The 21,780-nt window shown below is 36.1% G+C and overlaps 1 protein-coding gene across 8 annotated transcripts in view; it reads left to right on the forward strand.

Annotated features, from left to right (window-relative positions):
* Positions 1-21,780, forward strand: part of PRUNE2 (prune homolog 2 with BCH domain) — a 320,816-nt gene that overhangs the window by 205,793 nt on the left and 93,243 nt on the right. For 7 of the 8 annotated variants that reach the window (XM_074196709.1, XM_074196711.1, XM_074196710.1 and 4 more), the window contains exons 7-9: positions 11,921-12,079; positions 13,489-20,029; positions 20,489-21,299. In XM_074196709.1, the coding sequence (XP_074052810.1) occupies positions 11,921-12,079; positions 13,489-20,029; positions 20,489-21,299 (7,511 nt within the window). The remainder of the gene's footprint in view (positions 1-11,920; positions 12,080-13,488; positions 20,030-20,488; positions 21,300-21,780) is intronic. The other variant, XM_074196715.1, reaches the window with a different exon arrangement.

Below are 21,780 nucleotides of genomic sequence, written 5' to 3' on the forward strand. Positions count from 1 at the left end.
TGAACTCAGAATCTGATTGGATATTGAGACCTGTATTTCCTATTCAACTGATTTTATATATGATTTATATATCATTTCGTACATATGTATGTAACTATGCAAACTTAGAAAACTATACTTTGCAAATCAGAAGTTAGATAAAGTACTTGTGAAACTGAATCAAGGAAATGAAAGCATTACATAAAATATTTGAGGTTTTTGAAAGAAATGTGACAGGATCTAATGTTAAAAATGAGAACTATTTAGTAGGCAATTCATAAATACTGATCATGAAATTGTGGGGGGAATGAGGAAAATCTTCATGCTGTAGATTTAAAAGAATCTTAAAAGAAACTAAGGATTCTGAGAAAAAGAGAAGAGGAAAGAGTTGCCATTTGAGAAATGAGGTGGTAGTGGTGATAAAACATGGAGGCAAAACTTGAAGTGGCATATATAAAGAAAATCAGTAAGAGGGCTAGATTAGCTTCATCCCATTGTGTGTGGAGGACAGAAATATGTAATAAAAGTGGAAAGACATAAGGATTGTAAAGGATTTAAAAATGACAAAGGAGATTCTATAGGAATTGGAGAGCTGTTGGTGTTTACTGAGTACGGGAGTGACATCATTAATTTTTTTTCCCTTTAGAGAAACCACTTTGGTAGTTGTTTGAAGGATCAGTTAAGAGGATCTTGCAATAGACTAGGCAAGATGATGAGGACCTGAATTATTATATGATAGAAAGAGGTGAGAGATGTGTAAGTAGAAACCATAGATGACTTTCTATTGCAGCACTCTTTTTTTTATATTCTTCTGCTTTGATTTCATTTGATTAAAGTCTTAATTGAGATTTGTTTCTGATTATCCATGTCAAATGAGACTAATATGTATGTTAAAAGTGTCTGTCATTTTAATGGACAATATCCAGAGCAGAATCTTAGTGGAAGATTAAAATAATTTCTTCTATCTTCATTTCTACATATGGATGAAGAATGCTTATTGCCAGGCTATGGTATTTAGTTTTAGTCATTTGCTAGTTGTATAACACAGGGCAAGTCCTTTAACTTCTGTTTGCTATATTCTCCTCAACTATAAAAATCCACCTCTCTAGGTTATTGTGAATTAAATAAGATAATATTTGGAGAAAGTGCTATTCCCTTCCTCCTTTTTTGAGTAATCCTTAGTCTTACAATATATCTAGCTTCCAAAGAAACTCATCATTGACCTGGTATCCTTATCTTTCAAACAAGATCTGAAAAGAAATTGTAGAAATATCAGGGGACCTATAGGACTGAGAGTTATTTTGTTGATTTGACAATTGATAGATTGTTACCTTCCATATATGCCCTATTGTGAGACTTCATTGTAATAATAGAGGGGACCTTGGGTTCTTGAATAGCAGAACATGATGCCTAGAAGATTCTACTAGGCTGAAAAGATTGTGTCTACTTTCTAAGGTCAAACCTACCTAAACAATGAGAGGCTCATCTTCATCAGACTGGATATTAAGTGGTAAATTCTTTGGCAGTAACATTCAAGAAACAGTCAAAAATACAAAATGGCCCTCAGTTCTGGAAAGCCTCCTTTTGCTTTTACATTGAACTTTGGCAGAAGGACAGAAGGGAAGATGAACAGTTCTAGGGATCACTGTTTTTCAATGCTATTTTATCATTTATGTAACTTATTGGTATTCTAAATGTGATATCCTTGTTCAACAATCAATGAGTTGGCATATAAATGAAAAAGCAGATAGGATACAAGAGATAAGGGATTTCACTGGTATAAGAAATTCACTATAATATAATATTGATATTCTTATTATAAATAAAACACTTTTAACATAAATAGATATATAAAAAAGTCTTATGGATCATACATCCTTCTTGGAGAGCTAAATAAGAGAGTTAGCAGGGTGGATTTCATTATATATTCAAGAGCAACAAGGAAGATTATTTCAATGGGTGCTTAATCATTTCATCTTCACATGTTCATTAAGAGCATAAACAAAAAAAGATAACCAAGAAGATAATTGCAAGAGATGTGCTAAACAGAGTATGTGTCTTAGAGCACAAAGAGATAGACATTCATGAATAACTTGATAAGGTCAAGATATCATGTAATTGAAGTTCAACAAGCATTTAATAAGCAACTATCAGGTGCAAGGTACTGTGCTTAGCACAGAAACCTAAACAAAATACCCTCAGGAAGCTTACTTTTCATTATCTATTCTTACCCAGTAACTTCACTAAGAAAGTGAGCACAAGGAAATGTTATTAGGATTCCGAAATGAAAGTAGTCAAAGGCTTATATATTTCCTATATATATTATGAATTCTATTTATTTGCTTACCTATAATTTTTGTTTATATCATTTGTTTTTACATTACCTTCATTTCCAAATGCATCCCTTCTCACCCCTAAATTCTACAAAGCTTAATTAAGTCTTTTTAAAGAAGGTACTTGGTATAGTGATCACTGAACATCATAAAAAAATGAAACAGAAAGAAGATGCCTGATAATAATAATGTAGGAACAAATAATAGATCAGTTATCATCTAGTTTAGAGCAAAAATCAAAATTAATACCAAACTACAAGAATGTCTAGAGATGAGAAGGCAACATGCTTACTACAGTAGTTCTAACCTGACCTACCCAAATAAGCTACTTATCCTTGGAAATTGGAATTGGAATTTAATCAAAAATTGGGATATAAGCTTATTTATGAAATTTTTCAGAGGAAGATTTTGGAAGTTTATTATCAGTATTGCTTCATAACACAGCAAAGAATAGTGGAAAAGAAAATCAGTTTGCTGAAAGCTTGATTTGAGAACTAATTAAGCTAGACCATTCAAAGAACATTTATACTGAAAGGTTACTAAATAAACAAATGAAATGGAAAATATTTGCCAGTGTTTCCATATTGACATATAATCATCAACAAGATCATTGATTTAAGGCAAATATAGTTAAAATACTACTGATGCTAGATCAAGTCAATGCCAAAAGTCTACCAAAGTTTGCAAAGTCTTTCATGTACTTATCTCATTTGTCTTCATCATATGAAGACTTGAAATAGTAATGAATTGCTATGATCATCCTCATTTTATGGAATTAGGAAGTTGAATTATGAAATATTCAAAACTTGCCAAAGGATACATAAAGAATAAGTAATACTTGAACTATTTTTTCATTATGCATTTGCTTTCTTATTATGACAATGGGAGAGATTAACTATTCTGGCTCCTGTACTTTCCCCTATAGGGAATATTTATACATAATCCTGACAATCTTCACTTTGGCAGAGGCGAATATTGTTGACAACAGTTCAAGTAGGCATAGCAGAGACTCTGATTTATTTCCATTATCAACTCAATTGGCAATCCTGCTCCACCATTTTGTAAGAGGAACTCCTTAGGAAGATGGGGAAATGCACCAAAATAATATGAAAAATTCTAGCACCTAGCAGAGTACTTATAGTGCTTAATGACTGCTTATTAAATAAATAAAATTAGCAGAAGCAGGATTTGATACCAGTATCTCTGACTCAAAACCTGGGAGATTTTTAAATATCCATTTCATACAACTGAGGCATGGGGAAGTTCCCCAACTTTCTTGGAAAGAAAATAACTAAGTGAAGTCAGCACTTAAATTTGTATTTTCTGAAAACAAATCCAAGACCTTTTCCAACATATCATATATCTCCTCTTTGTCTTTTGACTGTCAAATCATAAAGTTCTTTTCCTCAGGGATCTTCATGGGAAAAGGAATCCCAGGAGAAAACAGGGTAAAAATCTTAAAACAAAATTAATGAACACTTATTTCTTGTCTAAGTTGTGAAACCAAAGTGATGGAAGCTAAGAACAATGTTCTTCCTTTCTTACCATAGGACAATGCTAAGGCATCTCTGCCAATATATTATTGAGTTGAATGACTAGCAAAGAGTCATTTTCTGTGTCTCATGTAGAAGCTGAAAATGGTTCCATACTTCAAATGAAGTGGGAGGAGCTGAAAAGGAAAAGAAATTCTCACTCCACCACACCGACCTTTCTAAACATTTGACAAATGAAGTATTTTTTACAATTCTAACTTAAGGGGGGGAACACATTTTTGGACACATTTGAGCAGATTAATAAATAGTATTTGTATACATGTAACTAAAACAGTAATTTATCAGGTAGAAGGCAGATGGGGAGACTAAAATGCCAACCTGAATATACAGTTGTGTTGCACTGATGATGAACTGCTGTTTATTCAGGGACAGCCTAGCTTGGCATAAACAGAAGCACCATCCTAGCACATGACTGTGCTTTGCTAGAAGACAATAATAAATTATCTGTTATGCAAACAGCGCCGGCATATAGGAAGAGCAAACATGTGAGGCTAGCCATGTTCGTCGACTCTTACTTGTTCTCAGGTTTGCCTGTAGTGCAAATATAAATCTCAACTTTTTTCTTAGGGCCAGAAAAATACCACACGATTTGAACAGTTCTCTGTGGGGAGAGAGAGAGCACATTAGTTTTCTGATCATTTTAATTTCATATTATTTTCTGACTTACATAATGGGTTTCTTGCTCAGCACTGTGTGATTCATAGAAAGATGGAGTTTTACCAGTAATCTGTGGTTGCTGATATTACAGTTGTGTCAAACTCAAATAGAAATAGATTCCTACCAGTCAGATTTTGACTTAGAAAATTACAAATAAACATTATCTGTGTTGTGTTATAGTTTTATATGTTTTGTTAAACATTTCCCAATTACATTTTAGTCTGATTTGGGCTGTGGACTGAGAGTTTGATAGCTCTGCTCTAAAATACACATCAATGAACATTATAGAGAAATGGAGGGTATCTAAAATACTCTTTCATTAGTAAATATTTTTCCTACATAAATACCTTACAGGATTACTATTAAATCATAGCAGAGTAGAAATCAACAGATCCTCTGACTCTGTAATGGATTAAGAAAATTAGACAAAACTTCCTTCTCTAGCTTGATAGTAGTGTTCTGTACCAAATAGGCATTTAATAAATGCTTTTGGAATATCTAAATGTTGAATTTCTTAGTCTGACACTTCATTATAAAAGTCCTGACTGCAATAGATCTTGTGACTTTACTGATGTGAATTTTTCATCCCATTGTGTACCATTTGGGGACTTGTATTCCTCCAAATCTTCCACTGGAAAGGGAAAAAGTGCAGTCTTACAATTTTCTGAAATCTTTTTTCCTAGATCTTTTGACATTTTATGATTGCCAATGATATATAGAAGCCAGCCACTTTGCTCCAAGTGATTATTCCATCCTTTTTTTCAAATCATACATTTCTCTGAGGACATTATAACAATTCTTTTGCATAATTAGTCTTTTGTAATTTATTGCTGTTTGCTCATTCTCACCATATCCAGACCAAGGTATATAGTTGGGTATAATCTAGAGATCTCATTCCTGAGTATAAGTATAAATAGATAGCTAAGTAGATGGGATAGAGATAGAGATAAATATAGAGCTAGAGACATAGACACATGGCTACAACTACAGCAATAAATATGTATTACTATAGATATAAATGCAAGATATAGGTATTTAGATTCATTTACAGATAATATAGTTACAGACATAGATATAGATAAGATATAGATGTAGATAGATTTAAATGCACATATAGGTGATATAAATTGATATTTTCATATAGATGATATAGATAGATACAAATAGAGATACAGATAGAGATAAATACAGATGCATAAATAGATAGATTGTAGATACAGATAGATTCAAATATAGATAGAAATAGATACAAATACAGACCTAGTTAGAGATATATAATGGGCATAAACAGATAGAGAGAGAAATATAGATATAGATCTATTTCTTGAAACAGATTTTTGGTGATGAGTCAGTCCAGAATTGAACAGAAAGAGAATATACAGAATTGCTTTGGAAAATTGTGCAGTTCTTTCAATGAACCCATATTTCTACCCAAAGCAAGACTCATCTTTTAAAATCCATTATTTTTCTGGTGATGTTGTATAACCGTGAGCTATGGAATATCACATAACTCTAGAATTGAAATTGAACATTACCAAGAGGTTAATGAAAAAGTGCAGGTGATCAGGTCATAATACATATATGTTCTTAAGTCAGGAAAATCTCTCTGAATATTTTAGTTTAAACAAAGTGCTTCAAAATTTCTTTAGTATCATTGTATAAGCAACAAGGAACAAAGTCTGATTTCATGTTCCATGTAGTTCTGGACTCACACTAGCTAGTGGATTTGAAATAGAGCAATTTTTGAAATGTACAATTCCAAGTAAATTAAAGGAATATAGACTATGTTATCTATCATAATTATGAATAAGAGAAGATTTTATAAACAATTATATATTCCAGTTTTCCCAGAAATTTTGATAAACAAGAGCTAGAGAGCATTGATGAATATAAAATAGATAATTTTGATTACATTATATTTAAAAGTTTGTATACAAACAAAACCCAATGTAACCAAGAGTAGAAGAAAGCTGAAAATTCATTTAGGTCTTCCTGAGTTTTTCTGAACCACCCTGCTTATCATTTCTTATAGCACAATTATATCCCCTCACAATCATGTACCATAACTTGTTCAGACAGTCCCCAATTGATGTGCATCTCCTCAATTTTCAATGCTTTGCTTTAAATATTTTTGTACATATAGATCCTTTTCCTTTGATTCCTTTAGGATATAAAACTAATAGCTGTAACATGAATCAAAAGATATACACAGATTTGTAACAGTGCTTTTAGGCATTGCTCTCCACAATGTTGGACCAGTTCACAATTTCACAAAGAGTACATTAGTATTTTTTCCATATCCCCTTCAGCATTTGTCATTTTCTTTTTTAGTCATGTTAGTTAATGTGATGGGTTTGAGATGGTATTTTAGAGTTGTTTTAATTTGCATTTCTCTAATCAATAATGATTTAGAGCATTTATATATATTGATATAATTGTATATATCTTTGATTACTTCATCTAAAACCTTCCTACTTGTATCCTTTAACCATTTATCAACTGGAGAACGGATCTTATTTTTAAAAATTTGACTCAGTTCCCTATTATGTGGGAAATGAGACTGCTATCAAGGAAACTTGCTGAACTCTCCCTCTCCTCCTACCCCAGTCAGTTTTTTTGTTTTCTTTCTCATTTCAGCTGCATTGGTTTTGTTTGAACAAAGTGTTTTTAATGTCATGTAATCCAGAGTATCCATTTATGCTTCCCATGATTCTCTCTATCTCTTATTTGGTCATAAATTCTTCCCTTGTTCATAGATCTGATAGGTAAAAATTTCCATGTTCCCTAGTGTATTTAAGATTTCATTTTTTATGTTTAAATCAGATACTATTTTGAACTTATCTTGATGGACTGTCTTAGATATTGGTCTCTGTCTAGTTTCTGCCAAATTGCTTTCCAGTTTTCCCAGAAATTTTAATCAAATAATGAGTTCTTATCCCCAAAGCTTGGATTTTGAGATTATCAAACTCTAAGCTAATACTGGTCATTTAGTATTTTATTGTAACTATTCCACTGATCTATCACTTATGCTTTCTCAAATCTTAAATCTCTCTTTATGCACTGGTTCTTTCCCTATTATATTCTCCAAAGAGTTTGAGATCATACCTAATTTAAATAAAACTTTCACTTGATTGTCATCTCCTCAAGCAGTAAAATATATAGAAAAATCCATCTAGTTTCCATTTCCCCTACTTTTTATCTCCATGAAATCTGACTTTAGACCCCACCATTCAAGTGAAAACTGCTTTTTTCCAAGGTTACTAATAATCTTTTTTTTTTTTGCAAGGCAATGGGGTTAAGTGGCTTGCCCAAGGCTATACAGCTAGGTAATTATTAGGTGTCTGAGGCTGGATTTGAACTCAGGTACTCCTGACGCCAGAGTTGGTGCTCTGTCCACTGTACCACCTAGCTGCCCCTACCAAGTCTTTAAACTATAAATCAGGTGATCTTTTCTCTATTGCAGAAGTAAATTCTTGTGCAGATATAATTTAGAGATTCAATGATTTTTGTAAAGGAACATGATCTCCATTGTCCCTGTCAATTCTAAAATTTTCCAACTCTTATCACATGACTGTTCATTTTCAATGTGTAAACCATTGACTGACTTACTGAAAGGAATTAGTGCCGAAATTTTGAATTTTTTCTGTTAAGGCTTTTAGATAATCAGTCTTTACTAAAATTTACAAATAAACAGACTGGGACAGGGTATGGCGGAAAGAGCAATAGAGTGATTCTAACCTAATTCAAGCTCTGTTTTTGTTTATTTCATAAAATAATCTTCATTTGGTTTTGATGCTGGCAGGAGAGAAGGTGATACTTGGATTTCCAAAGATTTAAGGATTCCTCATATAAGTGTAAGGACATAAAGCTTTATGTACGTGTTACTGCAGGTGTTTAGAGTAACAAGTAACAAAGTAAAGAGATTAGGAGGAATATGGGCTAGATTTCTTAGAGAAATTTTGAAAATCCCTTAAGAAAAGTAGCAAACTTAAGAAAAGAAGGAAGAACAGTTGCCATGGTAGCACCCGGGGTTGAATCATCCCTGACAGAGAAAAGTAAGAACCCTTAACAGGAACCTAGTACAATGTCTGTGCTGGGAGGGGAATAGGGAGGGTGGAAGCCTTGGCTCACACTTAAGAGTAAGGTAGTCCACTGTGCATGTCCAGGAGGGGTTAACTTTTTTGTTCTGGGTCCTATTCTAATTCAGAGGAGAGGAGTAGGGGGAGTGAGGGGATACCGTAAGCTGGTTTCTAGTGGTCCTAATGAATTTCCCCTGCTTTAGCATCCCTTCCTGGTTAGATAACTTGGAGAGGCCAGTGTTAAAATATAAAGAATAAGTATTTCAGTTTCCCTTTTGGTAAGATAGATTTTAAGACACCAGCCCAGGTGGCTTCTGTCTAGATAACAAGATGCATGGGAATGGGAGTCAGCAGGATATAGGGATACATACCAGAGGGTGTCTTTGTTAGTAAGATATATGTGAGGGTGTCAGATATACAGATTGGTGCCTCGTTAGTGCCTTGTTAGTACAAGGCCAATACAGAAGGGAAAAAATTATAAAAATACCATAAGAAAAGGATTATAATATTTGTTCTGATTATAATATTTGGCTCTAATTTAGAAAAGATTATAGTATTTCTCTCTGTCCAGTGCTCCCCTATTAAAATCTAGTCAGAACCAAAAACTATGGAATGAGGTTTTTTACAATATTCTTCTATTATTGCAGCTTAAGGTCATACTAAGTTATTTGACAGACACATCTCACACTCCTTCTCCCCTGACCCCACTCCTTGCTCCCCTATTTTTTTCATACAAACTCTTGTATAGGCATATCTATGTGCTGAACATTCATCATCTTGTATATGGTCAGTTCTTCTTGACTTTTTAATCTGTTGAGATCTTTTGGAATCCAATTTTTTTTTAATCTAACATTTTATCAATCCTTTCCAATAACTGAATTTATATTCAGATTTTGAATATTAAGAGAAAAGTCATTTTGGATATTTCATCTTCAGGCAAGGATGAAGCTGCCATTCATTTCTACCCAATAGTTGGACAAAGAGCTTTAGAAAAAGGAAAAGACAATTGTTGCAGTTCCCTAATTTGTTTCTTACCTCCCCTCCCCCACCTCAGGCAATAAGTATTTAAGTGTATACTGTGTGCTATTTAATGTGCTTAGCTAGAGCTGGCTTTACTATCCCTGCCCTTGAGGAGTTTACAATCTAAAGGGAGAGATGAATGGAAACAATTTTGTACAAACAAGCTAGGGTTGTATAAATAGAAAATAATCAGCAAAGAGAAGGCATTAGAATTAAGAGGTACTGAGTAGCAGCTTACTGTAGAAAGCACTATTTTAGCAGGGATTTGAAGGAAGTCAGCAAAGTCAGAAGGAAGACATGAAAAGAGAGAGTATTGTGTAGCATGAGGTACAGCCAGAGGAAATGCTTAAAAAAGAGACATCAAAGACACCCATGTCATTCCATCAAAGAGTACATGAGTAAAAAGACCAGAAAAGTGGAAGTGGAGGAGGGAAAGAAGGTTTGAAATCTAGACAGAGGATTTTGTAGCTCTAGAGGTGATAAAAATATTGAAATTTATGGAATAGGGAAGCACCAAGGTTGAAATTGCACTTTAGATTGGGGGCTAAATGGACAATCTACTGGAATGGGGTGAGTCACCAGATAATATTGCAATTATCCTTGTGTGAGATGATGAGGACCTTCAGCCCATTGGTGGCAGTATTTCTGAAAGGGAACAGTGACTTTTGCAACATGACATTTGTCACCAGGACAGTAAGCAAGACAGCTTACAACTTCAAAGTTATACTCCCAGGTCTGTGAACTGAGAGCTCCAGAAGCAAATGGGTCAATTCTAAGACCTGCTCCTGGTTTCCTGGAATCTGGCCTGTGCTGGACTTTGTTTCACTTTGAGCCTGGTACAACAGACCTTTCCATCTGATCTTTCAGTTTTCTCCCCTCATCCTTTTGTGGGTTTTGCCTCTCCAGATTTTTTTAAGGTATCATTTAAAGGAGAGCTTATGTGAATTCCTACTTTTTCTCCACCATCTTGGATCTTTGCTTCCTCCCCGTCATGCCCAATTTCTTTGGCAGAATAATTTAATATCTGGTTTGGGGAATGAGGTGATGCAAATAAAAACAAAATGCTTATTTAGTATTTGAGAAATATTTGGGATAGGTCAATTTTTTAAATGTCATTTGCCTGAGTTGTTGGTAATAATAATCACTTTTTGCTATTATTATATTTAAGAAATAATAAGGGATATTTAGAACTGTTATTTTAGAAGAACTTCAGTTGATTTAATTTTGAGTCAGATTTCATGACTAGCAATTTTACCTCATTATCTGATCAATTCCTGAGGACTCTCCTTCTGCTCAAAGTTTAGTACATCTCCTTCTAAGGAAACTCTCAAACCAAACTGAAATGAGTTGATTCCTTTGCACAAATGAATACTAGTATAGCCAATTGTACAACATAGTTCTTAATAAATAGTTATTGAATTGAATTGTCAATAACAGGTTGGTAGTACAACATTTAAGGATGGTAACTCTGATCCAGAAATGAAAGAGCTTGGTTTTTTAAACTCACCAGTGGATTACTCTAAAGAATAATAGAGCATTTTCTACTTTGTCTGTGGAGGTCAAACTGAACTAATTTGAACTAAATTAGTTTTAACAGATTTTTTTTTAATGGTTCCCATGATCCTACAGCTTGTTTAACTGGGGTACACACAATGTTTAATTCAACACTAACCTTTGTCCTTACTGAATCAGAGGTAAGTAGTCAGATAAGATTACCAGCATTAGGACTTAATTGAATCTCTTGCTATCAGGAGGAGGGAAAGCATAAAACAGAACAAATTGTCCACCACAAGACCAGAATAATTTTTTTTCCCAGTTACTGATGGAAAACTCAATCTCACTCTCAATGTTTTGACAGTCATTTCCAGTATGTATCCTATATGTGCTTATGAAATTTCCTTAAACTCTACATACTCGATTTTAACAGATATCTTCTCTGGGCATCTTACAAAGAAGTGTGATGTTTCCTCAGTGGCTCCATCTTATGCCACACTAGGCTTTCCTCCCTTTTAAATGTCTTGTGGCTGCACCACATATTTGACCTGCAAATATCAATGGCAGCTATTTATGTAGTAAATAATTGTTTCTTTAATTATAAAAGTAATGGTTCCTAACACTGACTTTATAGTTTCTCTTTCATCCTGAGGAATGATATAAACTTCTCAAAAAAATTATCAAAAAATAACTTTAAATACACTCACATTGAATATTTAATGTGTATATGTGTTTTGTATTACATTCTCCCAAGCTCCAAAATGAAAATTCCTATTATAATGTCTACATTTTCTTTCTTTTACAGGACTGTATGTTTCATAGAAACATTGCCACTGATCTGAAGATTTTTACAGAAAAATATGGCTTTGATGTACTTATCCTTTTGACCAGTTACTTATCAGATGAACAACAGACAAAACGTCAAATAGCTGTATATTCAGATAATGTAGAGTTGTGCAATCAGGTGAGCACTCTGCCCCAATCCTTTAATTACTTTAAGAATATATTATAGTGGTGTGGCTAGGTGGCGCAGTGGATAAAGCACCAGCTCTGGAGTCAGGAGTACCTGGGTTCAAATCTAGTCTCAGACACTTAATAATTACCTAGCTGTGTGGCCTTGGGTGAGCCACTTAACCCCGTTTGCCTTGCAAAAACCTAAAAAATAAAAAAGAATATATTATAGAAGAAAGAGTACTGGATTAGGAGCTCAAGAATCCTGTGTCTCTCATTTTTTACCTATGCAATCTTGGGAAAATTTTATCTCCTCTCTAAGCTTCAGTTTCCTTATCTATTAGGTGTGACTAAATACTGATGACTAGAATACTGGGATAAATGGTTGATGTGGAAAGTCAGATTTTACAAATTTAATTTGAAGGAGCAAAAGACAGTCCTATATTAGACTTTAGAAGATGTCATTCAGAGGATGTTGGTATCATCATAGACTCTAAACATTAATTCCCTAGGAGAGTGCAATGTCTCCTCATCCAAAAAAAAGGTCAATAAGAAATGTCTTATGATTTTCAAACACTCTTCCCAAATAAAATTTACCATAGGAAGATATTACCCTAATGTCACTTGCTAGCTGAACTGTTAATCAACCTAAAGACACCAGTGATGTTTTAAATTACTCTCCTATACTTCTCTTTATCCTGATATTGATGTTTGGAAAATTTGGAAAGTACTTCAGTAGTAGTCTTTATCCCTTTATCCCCTTTTCAGAGATCACAGATAGAAGGATACAGTTATGTTGCCACTTCTCTGTTTCTGTTAGAATGTCAATGAATGCTTTCAAATCTTCAGGTCATGGCTCAGTGCCCCTTTTACCAACTTATAACCCTATCACTTTCCATTCTAAAATGCCACTTTCCTATATATGTTGTTTTCTTATTTAGAAAGAGTCCTTGAGTTTGCTCTTGATTTTGTGTCCTCAATATTTAGCACAGTGGTAAGCAGATAGTAAGTGCTTAACACACTTTTTCATTCATTCATTGTATATAGCTTGAGCTTAGAAGAAGGGGTATGCAGCAATGTGGGAGCAAAATATGGCATCTAGAGCCAAGGTTTTTCCAAATGGGATATTTTCCAAATATCCCAATGTGGGATATTGAAGGCATTACAATTTTTTCCCTGGAGGATCATTGTATGCCCCACCCCCCCGGTTTGTTTTTGTTTTGTGCAAACCTAATTTTTGAGTGCAATTAATTGGAGGCAGATGAGCTGTGCTTCACTAAAGTGAGAGCCTTGGTTTTTGAGTTCCTTTTTTTTCACTTATCCTCTCAAGTCTGCATAGTTAAGGGGTTTGGTATGAGTTTGCTGCAAAGATGACTGGGGTGAATAGCCATGATCATTTGAAATGTTGTGCTTTCCTGATAGATCTGTTGTGAACTAGAAGAATGTCAGAATCCTTGCCTGGAGCTGGAGCCCTTTGAATGTGGCTGTGATGAGATCTTGGTTTATCAGCAAGAGGACCCTTTGGTAACTTCTGATCAGATGGTTCTCCTTGTCAAGGAAGTCATTAACAGGAGGTGTTCAGAAATGGTCTCCAATAGCCGGACATCCTCCACTGAAGCTGTGGCTGGCAGTGCACCACTCTCTCAGGGGTCTTCTGGCATCATGGAGTTGTATGGCTCCGATGTAGAACCACAGCCCAGTTCTGTAAATTTCATAGAAAACCCTCAAGACCTCAATGGCTCCATCCCAGCTCAGGTGGATGTCAATGTAGACCTTGTGAGCCCTGATAGTGGGTTGGCAACCATTCGGAGCAGCCGGTCTTCCAAGGAGAGCTCAGTTTTCCTAAGTGATGACAGTCCAGTAGGTGAAGGTGCTGGGTCTCATCATAGCCTCCTCCCAGGGTTTGATTCCTATAGTCCCATCCCTGAAGGAGCAATAGCTGAGGAGCATAAAACACAGTCTGGAGAAGATGGTGAACATTTTGATCTTTTCAACTTTGATGCAGCACCCAATGTTTCTGTGCAATCCCAATCATCTTCCCGTTCAGCTGACTATTCTCCAGCAGATGACTTCTTTCCCAACAGTGATTCATCAGAAGGACAGACATCCACAGTGCCAAAGGGACTTGATGAGATGAATCTATTAGGAAGTGACATGGATAATTACTCAGCAGGTTTACCGATGGCAGTGATTGAAAAAGATAGCCTTCTGGAATTTGAGGGAGAATTTGTCCAGAGGCAAGAAAGCCCTGGAGATATCTCAGAAGGGACTTTGAATCTCACTGATTTTGTGGGAGATGACTCTTCTCCCTCTGACAGGCTGAAAAATATTGGAAAAAGAGTCCCACCAACTCCAATGAATAGCTTTGTGGAAGGTTCACCACTCACAGAGGATCCAACCTTGCTCTTCCCAGAAGACATGCTGCAAAAAATAAATGACTTACATCTCACAGGGCCTACTCAAACCCGCATGAGGTGTAGTAGCTGGTGGGGTGGTTTAGAAATTGACCCTAAAAATGCTGCCCTACTGAACACTGATACTTGGAGTTCCAGCAAACAGGAGTCTGTCTTCCAGAGCCCTGAGTCCTGGAAAGATCATAAAGCAAGCCCTGTTGATAGGAGGGCCTCAGATTCTGTATATCAGCAAAAGCAGTCAAGACATGGTGAATACCCAAAAGTGGGTTCCTGGGAGACCCAACTTGGACAAAAGACCATGGGTAACACTGACATTCAGCCCCAAAGTGAGGACAATCCACACCACCAGAAATTGTTTTCTGAGAAATCACATCTATCAAATACTTCCCCTCAGGGGACACACCACTTGATAGAGGATTTTGCTGCAGTATGGCAACCTAGTTCACCTTCTGCAGTGGAAATAAATCCATGGGAAAATTCTGCAGATGATAGTGGTGGACAGGTAGATTCAGAGCCTTTCCCTGCCTGGACTGAATTTAATAAAGAAGACAGTACCAAGACTCTGAAAAAAGCCTGGAATGTACATCAGATGGACAGAAATGTACCTTCCAAAAGGAGCTATGATGAATGGACTGGGACAAAGAGAGAATTTTCTTTTTCTGCAGAAGTTCCATTGGAGAATTTGCTCCAAACTCCAAATAATCAAGTAACTTCAGAAGTCTGGGATGAGAGCAAAGGTGAAACCAACAATGTCCACATTGAATCTGAGAATCCCAGTCTTGATTCTGACATTATATGGAATAATTCCAAGCTGCTTAGAGAAAATCAGGATGGGTTCAATGGTTCTGAAATCAGAGGAAAATCATTTGAAAAAGTAAACACCTGGAACTTGTATGAAGAGAATGGTAAGGAAGATGCTCCAGCTCCTTGGGAAGATTCCTTCTTATCATATAAGTGCTCAGACTTTAGCACATCCAATGTAGGTGAAGATTTGGTTGCTTCTGAATTAGATACCAACTACTCTACATCAGACTCATATATATCACCTACATTTGTAGGAGAGGAAAAAGAAGCTGAAGACAAAACTTTTAATCATGATCTTAATATAGCTGCAGAAGTGAACTCGCTGAATAAGTCAAATGATGCTGAAAATCTTCCTGAGCCAATGGAGCTGCCATCCTACAGAAATAGAATTAGTTCAGGCCCTGGGACTCTAGAGATGTGGACAACACATATACCAAATGATAGCCAGATTATGACAGTTGAATCAGAAACAAATGAACCTTCAAATTCACATAAAGATTTACTCAAATTAGAAGACCCAGAGCCCAAAAATTTCTTGGCTGAGGATGATGCTGGGGAAAGCAGTCAATCTAGTTATGATGATCCTAGAATGATGCAGATGTATAATGAAACAAACCGACAACTGTCCCTCATTCATAGTGGCTCAGACACCAGGCAAGCAGTTCCTGAGAATATTGACTTGTGGAATAGAGTTATCCTTGAAGATACACAGTCAACAGCAACTATTTCAGATTTAGATAATGATTTAGATTGGGACGACTGTAATGGGGGAATGGAGACTTCCAGAGAAGGGCAAGCCCAGGGATATGTGCATGAAATTACAGAACCAGAAACTCGGTTTTCTGTGAGACAACTAGAACCATGGAGTGTTGAAAGTCAGGAGGACAGTCAGGTAGGCTGGGAACACCAAATGTCCTACAATGACTCTGAGGAAGGAAAAGATGCCACCTTCAATGTATTCAATTCATTAAGTGAGAAAAGTGGACAGCAAATCTTTAACAATATTTGGGATACAGTCATGAAAGAGGACACTGTGTCATCCTTAATATTTCCTGACTCATCACACAATGTAGATTCAGATGAAAACAAATCACCATGGGAAACACTGAGCTCATCAGAAAACATTAACATCCCAGAGAAGCTAGAAATTTTAGAAAATGAACAGGAAAAAGATTTTGTACCTGACACCCATTTTGGAGATTCTGACAACCAAGAATCACAAGAAAATACTTCAGTGAGCAATGAAGAATTCTTTGCATCAAGTCTTGAGAACAAAAAACATCCTAATCATTCAGATATATGGAAGGATCAGAGTAATAAACATAGTGATGCTGATAATAACATACAAGAAAATATTGATAAAGAATATTTAGTTAAAGAGGATACAAGAAGTTCTGAGGTAGACAGTGCTTCAGGAAGTTCAGGAAGAGAAGAAGGTAACCCAGAATTATATTCTCCTGTGGAATTTGAAAACGAAGGCACCCATGATGACTCTGTTAAAAGTAGCTCTCCCTCAGTTGCATCTAGTCCCCACACCAATGAAATCTTAGAGGAACTGGTAGAACTTCAAGTCAGTACCACAAAGCAAGGGACAAGTGATGCAGAAGCTGGAGCTTCCACAAGTGATCGAGAGATAAATAATGCCTATGAAAAGCATTTCATGGATCAGGGAAATTCTGTTGATCCTGCTAACATTTTATCTATTCAGAATCAAGCTGTAACAGATCATTCATTGTCTGAAATGAGCCTTGAGAAAAATGACACATATAAAATTTTGGGAATGGAGACTATATCCACAGAGAAAGTAGATAAAGCACTTCTCAAAAGTTCCCAGAGTCTTGACATTTGGAATGCAAGTGTAAGTGGTGACTCTCAATCCATTAGAGCAAATCTTGAAATAAATGAGGACTGTGGAATGAAAAGTATTAAAAATAATCTTGCTATAGGAGACTTTCAAATGGGAAAAGATGAAGATGATATTATGTCCAGTGAGTATACACACTCAAGTGCATCAAGCCCTGATCTAAGTGATCCTTCTGCTGCTATGCCTAATTTGAGTGATGTGAAGACTACAGACCATCAACAAAAGAATCAAGATGACTGGAATATAGGGAATAATGAAGACCCTGAACTTGTTATCACTGATGATCAACCAGAAATGATGCCTGAAATGGGAGACTCACAGGGAAAAAAGATGGATGAGTTCCCAAAAGTTGTCAATCACAAAGTTCCTAAAACTTTAGATATCTGGAATGCCCAAGTGGATGATGATGACTCTCTCTCTTCTTTATCAAGCCCTGATAGAGGTAATACTCCTCAAAATTCAGAATCTCAGGAAATAAATTCAGTAATTAACCATTATCCAAAAAATGAGCATGAAATTCCTGAAACTGCACTCAATAATGACACCAATTCCATTACAACAAATTCAGGGATTAATAGCAGCTCTAATAGTGAAGATAAATCAGAGAAAGAAGTTTATTTGGTTACTTCCCAAGCAGACTTACAGAAGAATTCTAGGATATGGAATATATTTAGTGAAAAAAATGCATGTTTGACCATATCTGGCCATGAAAATCAGGAATTTTCTGAATATAGAGATTCCTGGGAAACAACCAAAAGTGAGAGTCAAGGAAGTCCATCCTATGTTGATCAAAGCAGCCCTGATAATTGGAATTTCTCACCTATAAATAAAAATGAGGAACAGGCAACCAGATTAAGCGAGGAGACAAAATGTTCTCCAAAGACATTGAAGGCTGCAAATGCAACTGAAGAAGGATCATTGCAAATATCTCCTAAAAATGAGTCAGAAGTAAAGCATAAGTTCAAAGTAGAACCTCTTGGATTTTCAACAGAAAAGGAAGAGTGGTGGAATACTTTGCCCCAGAAAAAGAGTCTTGAGGAGATGAAACCTTCCAATTCTGGGAGTGTTTTAGAAGAGACTTCTTCAGTATGTCAAAAGGTGGATCCATGGGGAGTACCTATTCAGGGTGATCTTGAACCCAAAGAAGCACTTCACGTTGATCCTTTCACAGATGAAAACCAGTCACCCTTTCAAAGTGACAATGAGGAAAACCATGAATCACTTTGGACTCGACAACCACCTCAAATGGTCTCAGATTCTTTACAGATGGAACAATTTAATGAATTTGATACAAGTCAAGAAGAAAGGGATTTTAAAGAGCAACTATTCACATCAGCTGCTGCAACTGAGCTTGTCCCTGAAAGCCATACCCAAGAACAAAGTAATAACAGAGTTCTATCTACTCTGGATCAGCCGGACCCAGAATTTACTCTTGCAAATGATTCCATTGCTATCAGCCCTTCCTCTCAAATGACAATGGAGTCTAGCCTTAAATGGAAAGGTTCTCCACCTGGTGGAATCCCTCAAGGTACATTTGTCCCAGATATTTTGCATGACAATTTCCAAGAAGGTAGGCAAATTATCTCAGCCATACCTGATCTGTGGACTGATACCAAACAGCCCCTCAACCTGAAAGCAGATGATGAGAGTCCAGATATATTGTATCACTGTGAGCATGACCGCAACTCTCAGTCTTCCACCAGTCCTGATGTGTGTCATGAATATGAAATGAAGGAAGAGGCTGGGCAGAATCTTGTCCAAGCTTCAGTCAGCCCTAGAAGGGAAGCTAGTGAGTTTTATTTCACTGAATCAGAGAGCAATGAAGTAACTACTCTTGTTCCCAGAAAGGATTTTGTCATTCACAATGTGGGAATACATCCTGAAAAACAATTTTCCTTGCAACCAAAAGATGAACAAGTAAATGTTGACAAGTTAGATCTTTCCATCTCCTCCAGAACTTCCTCTGAATCTTCTGAACTGGCTGGTGGTAATCGTGAAGACTTGGGAGAATTCAAAAGTGAAACCACCCTAGAAACAGCATCTGTTTTGGAACCAGTAGAAATGGAAAATTTGCCTGTTGAAAACATGGGGGCCTATGCCATTATGACTCCCCAGACACCAACTACTATTGAGGAGAACAGCTCTTGTATAATGGGCAATATCTTTCCTGAAAGTCAAAAAAATACAATTGCTGTGACTAATACTGAACATTCTTTAAATTGTGAGGAGCCAGAAGTCAACACTGGGACCCTAACGTCTACAAATCCTTTTTATGACAGAAATGAAGAAATTATAGGACTTAGTTTCAATGATGCAACGAACACTTCAGACAAAACAGTGAAAAACATGGAAAAATCACCATTAGATGAACACAACCCTGAAAATTCTACAGGGGAACAAACTATTTGTCTGTCAACAGCCTCTTGGGGTGATTTTGAAAATAGCTCAAATTTTGATGAAGAAGCACTAAAAGAGCCTGAACACTTCCATTATGGTAGTGAGGTTCTCCTGGAGGAGACTTCCCACAAACATTCACTTATGCCATATACACCTCCCTTTGACTTGTCCTTTCTCACCGAGGTGCCCCAAAGCTCCATCCAAGAGAAGGAAGCACTCTCAGCCGAGGAACAGTCTTCTGACAGTGAAATGGAAGAATTACTATTCCCTGCACCACTTTCCAGAAAAAATGCCACAAGTCTTTCAGAGGAAAGAGACGGTAAGGCCAGGCACCAGGTGCTTGAATTATATATACAGGAAGATCCTGAGTCGACATCCCTGCTATTAGAATCTGGTTCCAATCTTGGGTCAGCTCTTTCTTCTAATGAAGTAGAATCATATAATTCTGATTCACCAGCAGGTGGAGACATGAGACCACCTAATGGTAAGACATGTTGCTTTAACTAACAAAACATGACTTTCCTGGAATGATTTAAGAGACAGCATGTGTGGGATTCAATCCTCCCCTCCCCCCATAAATTTGCAAAGGATTATGTGTGGGAAACAGGGTCAGTTTAACAGGATCAGAGTGACATGAGGAATAAGTTTAAAATGCATGTCAAAGTTCTAAAAGTCTAAACTATATTGTCTTGTCAATTAAGCAATCTCTGTAGTCCAAATAGTGTGTAATGATTGTCCTAATAACACATATTGAAATAGAAAGTAACAAAATCATCCAGGTAGTATGAAATTTTAAAAATTATTTTTAGAAAATATTTTTCTTTTTTTTGGAAAATATTTTTCATTTTAAAGGGATCTTTTGAAATAGGAAAGTTATATAATGCATCTAACCAAAATATCTTTGCCCCTTTCCTCTACCTTCCTGTTTCTTATTTATATTTAGGTGCTATCCAAAACCAATTAGACTTTGAAGTAGAATTTGTTTCTAGCAAGGATTCTGTACTAAGAACAGGAAATAAGGAAGATGAAAGTATGGAGATGAATGAGGACCCAAGTGCACTACAAATGGATTATATTCTTGTTGACCACGAAGAAAACTTCTCTGAGAGGAAAGTTACCCTTGAACCAAAAGAAAGTAAATCTGAATTACAAGAAGTCAATCTTAGGTCAGAACCAATGAAGCTTCCCAAAGAGTTTTCAACTTCCTCTCAGGATATATTTCAGTCAATTGCAATAAATGAAAGGAAAGACCAGTCTGCAGTGGGATCTTTAATAGAGAATAATTCTTACATTGTGCCTCCCAAACTGGAAGATGAAAGGAGACCTCTAGAAAGCCCTGGGCAAGACCCAAGTTGGATGGTCTTAGGCCGAAATGAGGTTTGCAATGCATCACCTGAAGAGAGTTCCAGGCAGACAGAAACAGTGGCCTTGGGGTCTGAACTTGCCATGACGGCTATGGATCAGGGATTGAGAGAAGCCGAACAGACTCAGGTCTGTGCAGAGACAAGAAAAAATCATCCTCATGAATCTTTGAGAATGGAGAAATCTTGCGGGGGCAGCCTGACAAGGAAGAATAAGAATAAGAGTACAAGTGAGGCGGATGGAGATGCTCTTTTGCTAAAGGTGGTTGCCCATGACAGTGAATGGGAAATGGTTTCACCACAGCTTTCTGAAAGTAGCATGGTTCCAGAAAAGGAAATAGAGGAAGAGACTGAATTTCTTGATTCTGAACCAAGAAAACTGAACCTAAGAGGGTAAGAGAAAATATATATATTACACCCTACCCATTCTACTTCTCCCAACCCTGGGAATTTATCTATTAACATTTTAACTACCAGGGATTTCCAAAAGTAGAAGTAGAGACTTCAAACTGTAGGCCAATAAAATTGATGATCGGTTGTCAAAATTTTGAAATGTTTAATTAATGAGTTTATGGTCACTTGAAAAAAGAAACAACAATAGCTATCATATTTCTTTATTATTATCATTATTGTTTGGTAAATAATAGTTATTTATTAATAACACTTGTTTAATTAATAATAATAGTACTTTACATTTATATCTAATGTTATCTCATTTAATCATCACAGCAACACTAGCAGATAGATGACATTATTATTCCCATTTTACAATTAAAGTAACTGAGGCAAATGGATATTAAATGACTTACTGAAGGCATACAACTAGTAAGTGTCTGAGTCAGATTTAAGCTCAGGACTTTTCCTAACACTAGGT

Source organism: Macrotis lagotis, chromosome 8 (genome assembly GCF_037893015.1).
Source record: "Macrotis lagotis isolate mMagLag1 chromosome 8, bilby.v1.9.chrom.fasta, whole genome shotgun sequence".
Lineage (NCBI taxonomy): Eukaryota > Metazoa > Chordata > Mammalia > Peramelemorphia > Peramelidae > Macrotis > Macrotis lagotis.